Here is a 15,178-nt window from a genome sequence, read left to right as displayed (position 1 = left end):
GCTTTGGCTACTGAAATTCTTGCAGCTGATTAACTTGGTGCAAAATTTACAGAGAACGTTGGTACAGGTGCACAATAATTTGGAGAAAACCATGACCCAAAAGAAGAAATTCACTGACCATCATTGTAGACGTGAACCTCTGTTTCAGGTCGCTAATAAGTTCTGGCTGTCTACAAAGAATCTACAAGAATCTACATCTGAAGCTCCCCTGTGCTAAGCTCAGTCCCAAGTACATTTATTTATTTATTTATTTAACATTTTTCTATACCGACCTTCATGGTTAAATACCATATCAGGACATAGGGCCATATGCCATTACTGAAAAAAACAACTCAGTAATCATGTGCCTTCGGCTTCCCAACACTCTTAAGATACCATCTCTTTTCTTATCTCCTTGTTGAAGTTGGCCAGATCAAATCCTTTCAATAAGCAAGGAAAACCTCTGGATCTGGCTCTGGTTGATGGCCAACCTGAATTCAAGGTTGAGGATATTCTGGACTCTAGACTGTCCATTGGAAGGAGCATGGCTCCAAAGAAAGATCATGGGCTGATGCAATTGACCTTCATTTACTTTGTCTTTTGAAGAAACTTCTTGCAAAGAAATGCAAGGAGCCATCCAAAGGCCATCTCTGAAGGGGGGAGGAGGAAAAACTAAGGATTTGTTTCTGAATTCTTCTCCAGCCTGTGGATGTTGCTGCGTGCAGTCCTCCCAGCCCTGTAACCCTTGCTGCCTCCCCCCCCCCCCCCCCCGGTGGCCATCCTGTTTCCTGTATAGACACATTTATACTGAGATCAACAATCAGTTGCCAGAGCTTGGTTCTACTTTTCTGGTCCTTATACTCTTGCTCCATTCCTGCATCCAGAAAACTTCACCTTCAGATTCTACCTTCAGCACCCCTACCTCTTTTTCTTCCTGCATTCATGGTGTGCTCCAGTCCCTCACTCCAATTCCATGCTTCACACTCCTTGCTGGTATGGGTGTGGGTAGGGGGAGAGGCTACCTCAGCCTCTGATATCATACTGGCCACCAGAACCTGAGGGCTCAACCTGAAGGGGAGGTGATCGGCATAAGCAGAAGATACTCAGGTTTCCTGCTTTCACTATCTTTAGTTTGGATTCACCTCTCCAAATAACAGGCTGATCATTCCTGGAGCAACCCACAGATGACAACTATCACAGATTCAGTATGCCTCAATTCTGGCTTGGATTGATAAAACAGAATAGTGGATTTAGTTTCATATTTTGGGACCACAGACTCCAAAATTGGAATTATCTATTGTAGCTAGGATGAAGGAAGTAGAGAGTCTGGCATGTTAGTAAAATAGTTTTTAGTGGTCAAGCTGCATTTTTCTCACATCGGGGTGATATTCTTCTTTGGCAGGGAAGAGTCTAGCAGGAGAACTATTCAACTCTGGAACTAGAATGTTTGCCTTGAATAGATTCAGAATTAATGACATTTTTTTCCCAGCTTGGCACAGATATCAGTCTCTGTGCCAAGATGCTTTTGCTGTTGACAAGGATGGTACCAGTGAAGTCTCTGCACTAAAAAGTAAAGGTGCCGAAGATGCTATTTTGCATGCCGATTTTTTGTAGGCACATGCATTTTTTCATCTGTTTTATTTATGCAAGTAAATCACAGACTTTTTAGTAAACTCATAATGTGTACTATTAATAACTAGCTATGCGCACACTATCTGTTTTTACATGTATACTACAAAGTCCACGAGTTATGCATATAAATAACAAAATGAATGCATAGTCCTAATTTGTTGTTAGTAGCAATGGGGCCTGTCCTGGTTCCTGAATGCTTTGGCAATGAAGAGCGCAACTTTTCTCCCTTTTTAGTAGAAGAAAAGTGAGACCTGCTCTGAAACTTCTAAATTAAGGCACTTAACATGTGAGGACTCTTGTATTTATGATTTTAGTCATAATCCTCAGCTGGCAGTGGTTTCCTCTTGGTCGGTCCAGTGGCTTGAGGAGAAGATGAAAATTCTTTTAAATGTGAACCTTCTAGATTTTCTGGTCCTGGGAAACATTCGAGCACAGGCAGTGCAGTTAAGCACATCATGCAACAGGTCTAAATAGCAAACACAGCTGTCAAAAGGACATCTTGCAGGAGCAACAAGGGCATTTTCTAAAGCCCTCTTTGCTGTCCACCATAGTGAGGAGAGCCAAAACAAGGTTGAACTTAATTCTGAGACGAAAACATAGCACTACTAAAAAGTTTTAAACATTTTTTGGAGATTTGCAAAAAAGAGAAAAGAAATGAAACAAAAATGTCTTCATTAAGAGAAGCAAAAAACTATGATGAGCTGCTTGAAGGGAGAGAGAGAAAAATGCATCATTATGTACAAGTGAAAATAAAAAGATTGACGAAACGTGTGGCAGTGGCTGCATGGGAATACCCATGCATGCTCAGAAAATCTTCTTGGGGGTGTGTGTGTGTTTATGGGGTGAGGAGGGTGCATGTTGATATGGGGGATTATGTTTGTGTGTGGGTATGGCGGTTTTGGGGATGCATGTTTGGAGGTGAGGAGGTGGGGGTGAGTGCCTGGGGTCTGCGTGTTTGTGTGTGTGTGTGGGGGGGAGAATGTTTGTGTGCATATTCCTCACCACTTGCACTCACCCTCTCTGCCAATTCTCTCATTCTTCCTTCTTTCCTCTCCCACTAACTTAACACCCCCTTCCAGCCCCCTCACTCAGTTCTCTCCTCTCCCATTCTTCCTCCAAGTTTAGCAATGCTCTTACTCAGTCCCCTCTACTCACACTCATCCCTGTTCTATCTGGCTCACCCTCCTATTCTTGCTCTCCCTGACCCACCTTGGACCTTCCCTGTTGCTGCCGCAGGACCTCTTACCTTCTGAGGCCCGGGAAATCCCAACAGGCTTTCTATTGCTATGCCTTTGTTTTGTGCTGCCAGAAAAGCCGCCAGCACCATGGGCCCTGCAGCACTGATCCCACCCTTCCTTGCTCTACTACTTGAAGCCCACAGCGGCAGCCCTGCCCCCATCTCCGGACAAGTGTTGTGTTGCATATTCAAACTGCAATGCTCATCCAGACCATTAGTATTTTTATAGTATAGAGAGATAGCAAATGTTGCTTACCTGTAACAGGTGTTCTCACAGGACAGCAGGATGTTAGTCCTCACATATGGGTGACATCACAGGATGGAGCCCTGTACGGAAAACTTTTCTGTCAAAGTTTCTATAAAGCTTTGACTGACACTGGCACATTGCAGGTTAATCATGCTCAGTGCTCTCAATTATCCCTGTGACCACAGGTGTCTCCCTCAGTCTCATCTTATAGCAAAAGCACAAGCGAAACTAAATAAAAGTAAAAACGTATACAGACCCAACTCCGCGGGGTGACGGGTGGGTTTTGTGAGGACTAACATCCTGCTGTGAGAACACCTGTTACAGGTAAGCAACATTTGCTTTCTCACAGGACAAGCAGGATGGTAGTCCTCACATATGGGTGAGTACCGAGCTGAGGATGCCCGAGAGTGCACCAAATGCACCCAAGACGCGCAAAAGGCGCAATGACAGGGCTGGAATTTGGAACGGAGGGCATCCTGAAACTCTTAATGGGTTGGTGGAAGGATGTTGGGTAGCTAAACCGAAAAGAATAGGAGTAGACGGGCTGGCCAAACATGGAGCATGCCGGCTAGTCGTATCTAAGCAACAATGGCTGCGAAGGTATGGAGAAAGCTCCAGGTCGCAGCCTGATAAATATGTACAAGCAGCACCGGCCGAAGGTAAGCTATGGAGGCTGGGACGGACGGAAAGGAAAATTAGTTTCTTACCTGATAATTTTCGTTCCTGTAGTACCAAGGATCAGTCCAGGACACCTGGGTTGTGACTCCGCACCAGTAGATGGAGACAGACTAAAACTTGTGGGCGGAGCCATATATAAGCCCCTGTGCCAGTCACAGCCCCCCAGTCATACGTAATGTCAAAGTAGAAAAAAATCCAAAAGCCAACATAGCTAACCATAGAAAAACTTACTAAGTAAACGAAAATAACTCCAACACCCCTACAGGAAAACAGACTCCCCAACCGGGAGAGCGAACAAAACAAGGGGTCAGCGTATTAAAAACAACAATGAGCGGACTCTCCGTTACTATAGCGCAACACTGTGGGTGGGATCCTGGACTGATCCTTGGTACTACAGGAACGAAAATTATCAGGTAAGAAACTAATTTTCCTTTCCCTGTACGTACCAGGATCAGTCCAGGACACCTGGGATGTACCAGAGCTAAGTCATCGAGGGTGGGAAGCAGAGAGTCCCGCTCGGAGAACCCTCTCTCCAAAACCCCCAGTATCAGTGGCCTGAACATCCAATCGGTAATGTTTAATGAAGGTATGCAACGATTTCCAGGTAGCCGCCCTGCAAATCTCTTGAGGCGACACCTGAGAAGATTCCGCCCAAGACGCAGCATGAGATCTCGTCGAATGAGCTCGAAGACCCACCGGCGGAGATTTACCGCGCAGAATATACGCGGAACCAATGGCCTCCTTGAGCCAACGGGCGATCGTTGTGCGGGACGCCGCAGAACCTTTCTTCGGACCCGACGTCAACACAAACAGATGATCCGTCAAACGAAAAGAATTTGAGACCTCTAGATAGCGAAGAAGAGACCTCCGCACATCTAGTTTTCTCAAGTCCCTCAACTTCGGGTCGGAAGAATCCCCAACCGCGAAAGCGGGAAGTTCAATCGATTGATTCAAATGAAAAGGCGATACGACCTTAGGCAGGAAAGAGGGAACGGTCCGCAAGGAAACCCCTGAATCAGAAATGCGCAAGAAGGGCTCTCTACAGGACAGAGCCTGCAACTCGGAAACCCGACGAGCGGACGCAATCGCTACCAGGAATACAGTCTTCAACGTGAGATCTTTGAATGTAGAACGCTTCAAAGGCTCAAACGGAGCTGAGCATAGGGCCGAGAGCACCCAGTTGAGGTTCCAAGATGGACAAGGGAGCCGTAAAGGAGGACGGAGGTGCTTCACTCCCCTAAGAAAACGGGAGATATCCGGGTGGAGAGCCAGGGAGACTCCCCGGATTTTACCACGCAAACAACCAAGCGCCGCGACTTGGACCCGAAGGGAACTGCACGCTAAACCTTTGGCCAGCCCAGCCTGGAGAAAAGACAAAATATCAGGAATAGAAGCGGAAGTGGGATCCAGACCCCGCTCTACGCACCATTCTTCAAAAACTACCCAGACTCTAACATAAGCCAGAGATGTAGACTGCTTCCTGGATCTCAGTAACGTGGCAACTACCGCATCTGAGTAACCTTTGCGCTTCAATCGATTCCTCTCAAAAGCCATGCCGCGAGACAGAAGTGATCCGCATCCTCTAAACAGACGGGACCCTGACGAAGGAGCCCCGGAAACCCCTGTAGACGAAGGGGCGGCGCCACCGACAATTGGATCAGATCCGCAAACCACGGACGGCGCGGCCATTCCGGCGCCACCATGATCACGTTGGACGGGTGCAATTCTATGCGCCGCAGGATTTTGCCGATCATGGGCCACGGTGGGAACACATACAGTAGCACCTCCGCTGGCCAGGGAAGAGCTAACGCGTCGACCCCTTCTGCTCCTCTTTCTCGGCGTCGACTGAAAAATCTCGGAGCTTTTGAGTTGTTCCACGTGGCCATCAGGTCCATGTGGGGCGTTCCCCAAGTCCTGCAAATGAGAAGGAACGCTTCTTCCGCCAGCTCCCACTCTCCCGGATCCAGGTGGTGCCGGCTGAGGAAGTCCGCCTGGACATTGTCGACTCCTGCTATGTGAGACGCAGCGAGATCGCTGAGATGCCGCTCTGCCCAGGCCATCAAGGAACGCGCTTCCTCCGCTACTTGAGGGCTTTTCGTCCCGCCCTGGCGATTGATGTAAGCCACGGTGGTAGCGTTATCCGACAATACTCGGATCGCCTTTCCTCGTACGAGGGGTAGAAAAGCTTGCAATGCCAGACGGACCGCCCTGGACTCTAGGCGGTTGATAGACCACCGGGTCTGATCTTCTGACCACAGACCTTGAACCGATTTCCCTTGGCAAACTGCACCCCAACCGGAAAGACTGGCATCCGTGGTCACCACTGTCCAGTTGGGAAGGAGAAGAGATACTCCACAGGAAAGATGTTTGGAATCCAGCCACCAGCTCAGGCTGGAGCGCGCCTGACTGTCGAGAGGCAGTGGAAGATAAAATTCCTCTGAAATCGGTTTCCAGCGGGAAAGCAATGAAGACTGCAGCGGCCGCAGGTGAGCGAATGCCCAAGGGACTAACGCCAGCGTGGAGGCCATAGATCCGAGAACCGTCAGGTAATCGCAGACTCGCGGACGGTGCTGAGACAAAAGACGTTGCACTTGAGACTGTAGTTTGCATATCCGTTCCTGAGAGAGAATCACTCTGCCCCGTTTTGTGTCGAAGACAGCTCCTAGATACTCCAAGGACTGAGTGGGTTCCAGATGACTCTTGTTGTAGTTGACTACCCAGCCCAGGGACTGCAAGAATTGAAGCACCTTGGCTACCGCCTGCCGACACAAGCTCTCTGACTTTGCCCGAATCAACCAATCGTCGAGGTAAGGGTGAACCAGGAGGCCTTCCCGACGTAAGTGCGCCGCCACCACCACCATCACTTTCGTGAATGTCCGAGGCGCTGTCGCCAGGCCGAACGGAAGAGCCCGGAACTGGAAGTGTCTTCCCAGAATGCAAAACCGCAGGAACCGCTGGAACGCTGGTTGGATGCCCACATGAAGGTATGCTTCTGTGAGATCTAGTGACGCAAGGAATTCTCCTGGCCGCACTGACGCGATCACCGAACGAATGGTCTCCATCTTGAAGTGAGGGACCCGAAGGCATCTGTTGACTCCTTTCAGATCCAGAATGGGTCGGAAAGTGCCGTCTTTCTTGGGAACTAAGAAGTAAATGGAATAACGGCCCTTGCCGTACTGATCGACCGGAACCGGAGAGATGGCCCCCAAGCTTTCTAGTTTTCGAATGGTGTCTAGCACCGCCACCTTCTTCATGGGATCCTTGCAGGGCGAGATCAGGAACTTGTCCGCTGGAATGCGAGCAAAATCTAACTCGTAGCCGTGTCTTATCACATTGAGGACCCACTGATCCGACGTAATGCTGGCCCATACCTCGAGGAACAAGGATAGACGCGCCCCCACGTTTGGGACAACGTGGTGAGGACGCAAGGAGGGATGGGCCGGCCGAACTTCATTGCGAAGGCTTGGACCCCGCACCCGATGGGGCCCCTCCTTGCCTGCCAAAGCGTTTACCTCGAAAGGACTGCTGCCAGTGAGTGTTTCGAGAAGAGGACGATCTATAAGAGGACCCGGTGGATCTTTGTGGCCTGGACTTTCGGGGACCCCGGAAACGAGCTCTGCTGGAAAACGAAGAGCGCGCCCGGGCCCTATCCTCTGGTAGCTTAAACGCTCGGTTCTCGCCTAGCGAAACCATCAAGTCATCTAACTCCTTTCCGAACAGCAATTTCCCTTTAAAGGGTAACGCCCCGAGGTGAGCCTTGGACGAACCATCCGCTGCCCAGTTGCGCAGCCAAAGGAGACGGCGTGCCGACACTGCCGAAACCATGGACCTAGCTGAAGTGCGTAAAAGATCATGGAGCGCATCAGCCCCATACGCAATAGCTGCTTCCAACCTATCTGCTTGGGAAGACTCCTCCGGAGAGAGATCTGCATTAGCCTGCAGAACCTGGGCCCAGCGCAGACTAGCTCGCATGGCGAAGTTCGTGCAAATGGCGGCTCGCACTCCCAGGGTGGAAACCTCAAAAATCTTTTTGAGTTGTACCTCCAACTTCCGGTCTTGAATATCCCGGAGGGCCGTAGCTCCCGTGACCGGGATGGTAGACCTCTTCGTGACAGCAGACACTGCCGAATCCACCTTAGGAAGTCTGAGGAGCTCCAGCGCCTCCTCCGGTAAAGGATAAAGTTTATCCATGGCCTTGCTGACTTTCAAACCCAGCTCCGGAGTATCCCATTCCTTGAATAGGATATCCGTAGATGAAAAATGAAAAGGGAAGGCGACTGCCGGCCCTGTGAGACCGAGCAGAACAGGATCCATATTCGCCTCCTGGCGGACCACCACCGGGGGAGCCTCAATCCCCAGCTCCTGGAGAATAGCTGGGATGAGAGGTGACAGTTCCTCCCTGCGGAATAGCCGAACCACTTTGGGGTCGTCCCCGTCTAAGGCCTGTGCACTTTTCCCTGCACTGGGCTGCGCCGTTCCATCCGGTGCTGCCGTCCCGGCCCCCATCAGGGGCTCTTCGGAGGCCTCAGAATCCGTTCCGGAAAAATCCTCGGAATCCGATTCTTGCGGGAGCCCCCGGGGAAGTTGCTTGTCCCTGGACGAGCCCTGGGCCATTTCCGCACTCTTCCTGGCCTTCTTTTTCCGTGGTGGGGACTTGCGGACAGCCGCACGCGAGATTTTCCCCCGTATGCGCTTGTTGCGCTTATATTTGAGGACTTTGCGCAGCAACAGCGCAAAGTCCTCAGAAAATTCTCCGGAATCCGCTGAATCGCTACACGAATCCTCCTGGGACCGAATCCCCTCCGAGGGGACCTCTCCCGCCTTGGCACGCTGCGGGGAAAGCGCGGGAGGCAGAGACGAAGCCCCCACCGTCTCCCTGGAAATTTCCCGGCCGGTGGCCAAAATGGCTGCCACTCCCGCGCTAAGCGGGAACAGCTCCTGAGGCGTGTCAGAGGGGCCCCCACCTCGCGGCGGCGATCGCACGACCCTGGACTGAGCTCCCCGAGGTGCTGCTGAGGTGCCCTCATCACCCGGGACACAAGCCGAACAAAGGCTGTCCCGGGAGAGACGCGCGCGCGCCGAGCCGCAGGCCTTGCACTGCGAACCGCGAGGCATGCCGGCGAACGCGGGAAACAGAGGCACGACGAAAAAAAAGTTACCTCAGAGGAAAAAATTGAAAATTTAAAAAATGATCAAAACGGCGCAATTCGGCGACCTCCCCCCAGCTGGCGACGCCCCCTCACCGACGAAAACGGAGCGGCAACGCCAAGGAACGGAGAGCCGCAAGAAAATAAAAGTAAAACTTTTTTTTTTTTTTTTTTTTTTACAGAAAAAAGCGCTGTCCCTGGTTCTGAAAGCCCTTTTTCCTGCAGGGGTGAGTGAACCAGGCTCCCTGGTGTCACCCCTGACGCTGCCACTAGTTTAGCCGGGTCCTCAACCCTGGCAGCGGCCTCAACCGGGGGAGGGTAGTCCCCTCAGGACCTCTCAACTCCCCTGGGAGGCAGGGCACCCGGGAAAGAATTAAAAAACAAAAACCCAATTTAAACAATTAAACTAAGACAAAAAAACTAACTCAAAATCAAACCTGACTAAACACCAGAATCAGGTCAGGCAGAGGCTGTGACTGGACCTGCACCATCTACTGGAGACAGAGTAAGACTGGGGGGCTGTGACTGGCACAGGGGCTTATATATGCCTCCGCCCACAAGTTTTAGTCTGTCTCCATCTACTGGTGCGGAGTCACAACCCAGGTGTCCTGGACTGATCCTGGTACGTACAGGGAACAGAGTGTGGTTACACACAGTGTTGTAGTGAAATGCCTGCTTGTTGGTAGGAAAAAAGAGATACAGACCGTCAATTAGGAGGAATAGGTCTGGTTTGCCCACAGGAACTCGCAGCTTGGCTCTTGCCACAGAAGGAAAGAGTTAGGTGGAATTCCTATGGAGTGTAGTGCAGTCTAGATAGAATGCAAGTGCACTATTACTGTCCAAGGAGTGGAAAAACCCTCTCGCTTTGGTGAGAGAGAGGTGTTGGGAAAGTGGGCAGAGTATATTCTGAGTAAGGTGAGATGCAACGTCTACCTTAAGGATATGAAGCTGAAAACGTAAAACCACTCTGTCACGGAGGAATGCAGGGTCGGGTGAGTACGTAACAAGGTGTATAACTCACTGACCCTGTTGGCAGAATGATGTCTATGAGGGAAAGAGTTCCCCATGGCAGACTGTTAAGTGAGAGGAATGGAAAGGCTCGAACGGAGAATGTATGAGTCTTGTAAGCACGAATTACATGTCCCATTCCGTGACTAATCAGTGGATAATCCATGGTAAGCTGACTCAAAAGGGGTTGACCGTTAAATGGGTATCCCCACTCCCAAGTGGTACGCCAATTGGAACTGAGGTGTACCCATGTGAAGGATGTCTGGGGAGCAGAATCCGAGGGAGTAAGAAAAAAGAATGGCGTAGAAAAAAGAAAAAGGGTAAAACCCTTTTGTAAGTGTCATGTGGTAAATCATGCCATTTTGAATGTTAGGATTTGGTGTGGAAGGGTTTTTGTGATACTACCAGTACCTGAGAACATCAGTGAGTCATTGATATGAGACTGACTTGTGAGAAGGCGAATTGGTTACTGGTGTGATAGACCGAGATGTATGGGAAGCATACTGGTCTCGGTGAAGACGTGGGTCTGAGGAACAGTGAACCCCATCCCGTATCAGTATTAGAAGAGTGCTGGCTATGAGAGGCAGCGGAAGAGACACATATAATAGGGCCTTGATGGAACAAAGGTGCCTCTGGGAACGCATTGGAAACATGTGTAGGGAGGAGAATCTGTGCACTGTATGGTTCGATGCGGACGCAGAGGGCAAGTTAGGTTGACCTCGGCGCTAGACGATTTCTCTCGCTACACATGTAGTCCGAGCCCATTCAAGAGGATGGAAACCTATATGAAGAAGGTCTGTTAGTGTGTTCAGTAAGTCTGTCAGATGAGTGGCCCGAGGATGCATGGAGCAAGCAAGGGCCAAGGGTAGAGCTGCGGAGCTTCCTAGCAGAGCAGCTAAGAGGTTATGCGTGCTTGTGTGTTGGAAAAGCACATTGTCCCTATGCTGTCTGTCTGTATGCAAAAAGATTTGTTGCAGAGGCAGTATTGGAAGGCATAAGGGCATAACTCATGGCTACAACCTCCAGGAAGTTCATGAGAAACTGTGCCTGAAGCGGAATAGACGCATATTGGATTGAGAAGATGTTAGGTCAAACTTTACAACCCTGAGTAAATGCAAGCATTAGCAGGAGCAGACTAGGTTTTGGTTCTAGATCTGCAATACAGATAAGGGATGAAAGCGGGTGAACAGTTTACACCCACTGATAATAAAATTTCACTGAACCTAGCCCATAGCAATTTTGGATCTATGAGGAAAGTGGATAGTGAAAAAACCCCATGGCCCGACAATGAAAGAATTGAGGGACTGAAGTTATGGAATATGCACGCAGGGACATATAGGAATTTGTTAGAATGTCTGCGCGGTTGCTGGACAGGAAGGTTGTTGTGACAGGTGTCCAGAAGCGTTCTATAAGGGATTTATGTCAGTGACAGCAATCCCAGGTAGTAGATTTATAGTCAGTCATGAAGTTAGAGCTCCTTGCTTGGATGGACTGTGGTTATGCAGCTGTCCATGCAAGGAAAAGAGTGAATGATGTTGTACTCCGTAGAGAAACAGCAGTCACCGATAGTGATTTAATGAAATACCCCAGTTGCTGGAGCTAGTGCAACCAGCAGAGCTTGGGATTGTAATATTGTTGACTCACCATGAAGCACATAGAAAGATTAGAGGCAATCTACTTACTGCGATATGGAAGCATGGTGACGAGAGATACCATTTTACTTGTGCCTTCTGAAGAAAGTTGGTATTTCTGAGGTCCAGGATGAGCAGAGAGTAACTACTTTTTGTTGAAAGAAAGAATAGTGAATTAAAACTCCCCAACCCCCCCTCCCTCCTGCGCTTTGTAGCATCCGGGGGTGTGTACCGTGAATCTTGGTATAGAGTGGGGTGGCCGCTCTGACATCCGGCAAGTTGAGAGACCCGGAGGTGTCCAACTGGCGGGGCTGATGTAACCTGGATATCATGTAACCTCCCAAGGGAGCGTGAGTGGTAAAGTCTTACCCGCATTTCTATGTGCTGTACAAGAAAACGTTGAGACCTGTCGCCAGGTTTCAAGGTGGACTTGCACTTGAGCCAGTATTTGCTGGATCTTGTGTTTAGCAGATCAGCGAATCCTTCTGGAACTTCGATTCTGAATTAGGAACCAGAAGCCGGAGTATTAATCAGTACAGGGTCCCGTTGCTGACAACGGGAGGATGTCCTAATGCAATCCCAAATGAATGGTAGAGAGGTTCTCTTGGTATGGTGTCTGACATAGCTGGCAAGAGTGATATGTGACACTAATATAGTTCTTGGAAGACAGGCGACCTAGAACCTTTCGAACCATGTGGCCCGAATTAGAGAACAGATCTCAATAGCAATGCCGCTGAAGCGAGATTAGACTACTTACCATCCAACGTGGATTGCCGAAGGATGAGCCGATGAAGATTGATGGCTCCGTGGATTTCAGGAGTCATCGAGGGGTAGCCTGTCGGACGTAACGTCCATCTCAACTCTGAAACCTGGTATGGTAGCGCAGGTATAGAGGAGACAGGCTGAGCGTGGCTGGCACTACCACAGTAATGTGTGGAGGGCCACAATCCTGCACTGATGTCGGTGGGGCACGCCTCGGGTACAGGGGAGCCATTTAATGACTCGTGGTTCCGGCCCTCATTGCAGCGGCTCGATGTGTCGTGACATCAGTCCAGAATTCTTCGGAACTCGTTCCGGTGTTTCTGGAGCACCAAGGACTGCCAACACTGTGCGGAACAGTGGCGATTGTAGTGGTGATGTTGCTCGGCCCGGGCATTCTCCAGCACTGAGAAGGATAGCACCGATGTGCTGGATGGTGTCGGTGGCGGGCGGTCACCGTGCCGGTGACAATGAGTGCCACGGTGCTCAGCCCGGTCTTTCCCCAGCTCCGAGGTAGATGCCCTCGCTGTCTTGGATGGCGAATGTTGACGGACTGTCAGCATGCCTGCACTGCTCCTGGCACTATGTAGTGTCGTAGGCTAATACGGGGCTTTAATAAGAACCCAAAGCATGGAGCACTGTGTTTAGGCGAGGGTATTATGTGGAGGTGCTAAGTCGGTATGGACGGTGTCGATGGCAGCCTCAGTGGCCTCGAGGGAATCGTCAAAATATATATATGAAAAACATCGATGACCCGGGCAGAGCAAGGATAACAGTGACGAAAGCACTGATGGCATCAGCGTAGGTATCTATGAAAACGATGTGGCATCGAGAATCGAAAAACATCGTTGGCATCGGAAAAAATGATGTCAGCATCGACGGAGTCAATGACCGCATCAATACGAACGTTGAAGACATCGATGGAAACGACGTGGGCGTCGACGGCATCGATGTATGGAGGCGGGCGCCGACGGCATCGGTGGCATGGCCACGGGCGTCGATGGCATCGATGGGATTGACTTAGGCACCAATGGCGTCGATGGCATTGATGGCACAGACATTGGCATCGATGGAATCGACCTGGACATCGATGGCACTGATGGAATCGATGATGGCATCGATGCAAGTGTCCTGGGCATCAATGACATTGATAAAATAAATGATGGCATCGATGGAAATGACCCTGGCATCGATGGAAGTGTCCTGGGCGACGATGGCATCGACCTGGGTAACGATGGCACTGATGATACAAAGGTGTGCATCGATGGAATCCATCCGAGCACTGATGGCATCGATGAAACCCAGGGAAAAATCAGAGCCATGGATGAAAAACATGGATGGCACTGATAGAATCAATGCAGGGAATGATGGCATCAATGTACCGCGGGGGAGGGTTACCGATGGCATCGAAGAATGCAGGACGGTCCGGAAGGGGGTACCGACGGTAGCGGTGGGGGCATCGACTGCGCGAGGGTACCGAGGAAATCAAAGGACCTGGATTCGATGGAGGCCCTGGCAGCAACGGAAACCATGGAAGTCCCTGTCCCACTAGCGCTAATAACCAGGCAGAGTGTCACAGAGGGACACTCACAGGCTATGTGTGGCTAACTGAAAACACAGGGAGAGGGAAGGCCTCAGTCGGTTGGCAGGCCAGGGAGGTGACAGGAACCGACCGAAAAAAAGGGCATAGTACTCGCCGAGTGTCGAATAAACGTACGCGAAGGGAGACCCATGCAGGGAAAAGTGTTTGTGAAGTAAAAGTTTAAGTGTTTCCGTGTGGAAAAAGTGTTAGAATTTCTCACAGAGCTCCTAACCGCTATGCTTACTGCAGAGCGGAAAAAAGAAGACTGAGGGAGACACCTGTGGTCCCAGGGATAATTGCAGGCTGAGCATGCTCAGTGCACTCAGTGTGCCAGTGTCAGTCAAAGCTTTATAGAAACTTTGTCAGAAAAGTTTTCCATACAGGGCCCCATCCTGTGATGTCACCCATATGTGAGAACTACTGTTATAACTTGCTTTAAATGCATGATAAAATATATGCTAAATAAAATATTAATAATATTACTATTATAATGGAACCAAATCTCTTTCCTTTCCGTCATAAACTCAAGTCAAAACTGCAAAGTTTTATCTGCAGGACATAAACTTGAATCACTTGTTAGTCCTGACATTTCTCACCTTTCCATTCTCACACCGTGTGCCTTCGTTCACCATGCCGGGATCTGGAACATCAGAGCCCAACTGGAAATCCACACCCCAGCAAGTGGTGCCGCTACTGGGGGTCTGGATAATTGCAGGCCGAATGCCAAAGACAGGCATAGTGTTCACATTCTCACACTGGAGCTTCCCGCACATAGCATTCCTATAAAACATACAGACAGGAAAATGTGGTCTTGGAATGGATGCATGTTCCTGTAAGTGTGCAGAACAGATTTGTCCCATGTTAAGAGCTTATACATAGGAAAATACCTCATCAGACCTGCATTGCAGAAACTTTTTGTTGCTTCACTCATTTCTGTTTCATGTCACTACATATGGTGGGGAACCTGTCAACCTCAAAATGCCCAAGAGACCAGAAAATTCCTTCCAAATATAAATTTATGCAGAAGACAGACATAGCACTAATATTACTGATCCATTCATAGGGGGACAGTTCAATCGATCTTAAATTCCTTTCTGAAGGAGATCTTTATCTGGCAGTTGACCAGTAGAGTAAAATTGAACTCTGAAAAAACATACTACAAATTGGTACTCCTGGTACAATGGAGAAACTGTTCTCCTGAAAATTGAGAGCTTATCCTGCTCATTTATTCCCCAAAATTAAAATTCAAGATTATCATGGACAGGACTGACCCTTGGG

General features: G+C 49.6%; 1 protein-coding gene across 3 annotated transcripts in view; it reads right to left on the bottom strand.

Annotated features, from left to right (window-relative positions):
- ADAM9 (ADAM metallopeptidase domain 9) overlaps positions 1 to 15,178 on the bottom strand; it is a 389,106-nt gene that overhangs the window by 78,195 nt on the left and 295,733 nt on the right. For all 3 annotated transcript variants that reach the window (XM_029603956.1, XM_029603958.1, XM_029603957.1), the window contains one exon: positions 14,497 to 14,680. In XM_029603956.1, coding sequence (XP_029459816.1) covers positions 14,497 to 14,680 — 184 coding nt within the window. The remainder of the gene's footprint in view (positions 1 to 14,496; positions 14,681 to 15,178) is intronic.

This window comes from Rhinatrema bivittatum, chromosome 5 (genome assembly GCF_901001135.1).
Source record: "Rhinatrema bivittatum chromosome 5, aRhiBiv1.1, whole genome shotgun sequence".
NCBI lineage: Eukaryota > Metazoa > Chordata > Amphibia > Gymnophiona > Rhinatrematidae > Rhinatrema > Rhinatrema bivittatum.
Note: the sequence above shows the minus strand (reverse complement) of the source record. Positions and strands in the feature narration are given on the sequence as shown.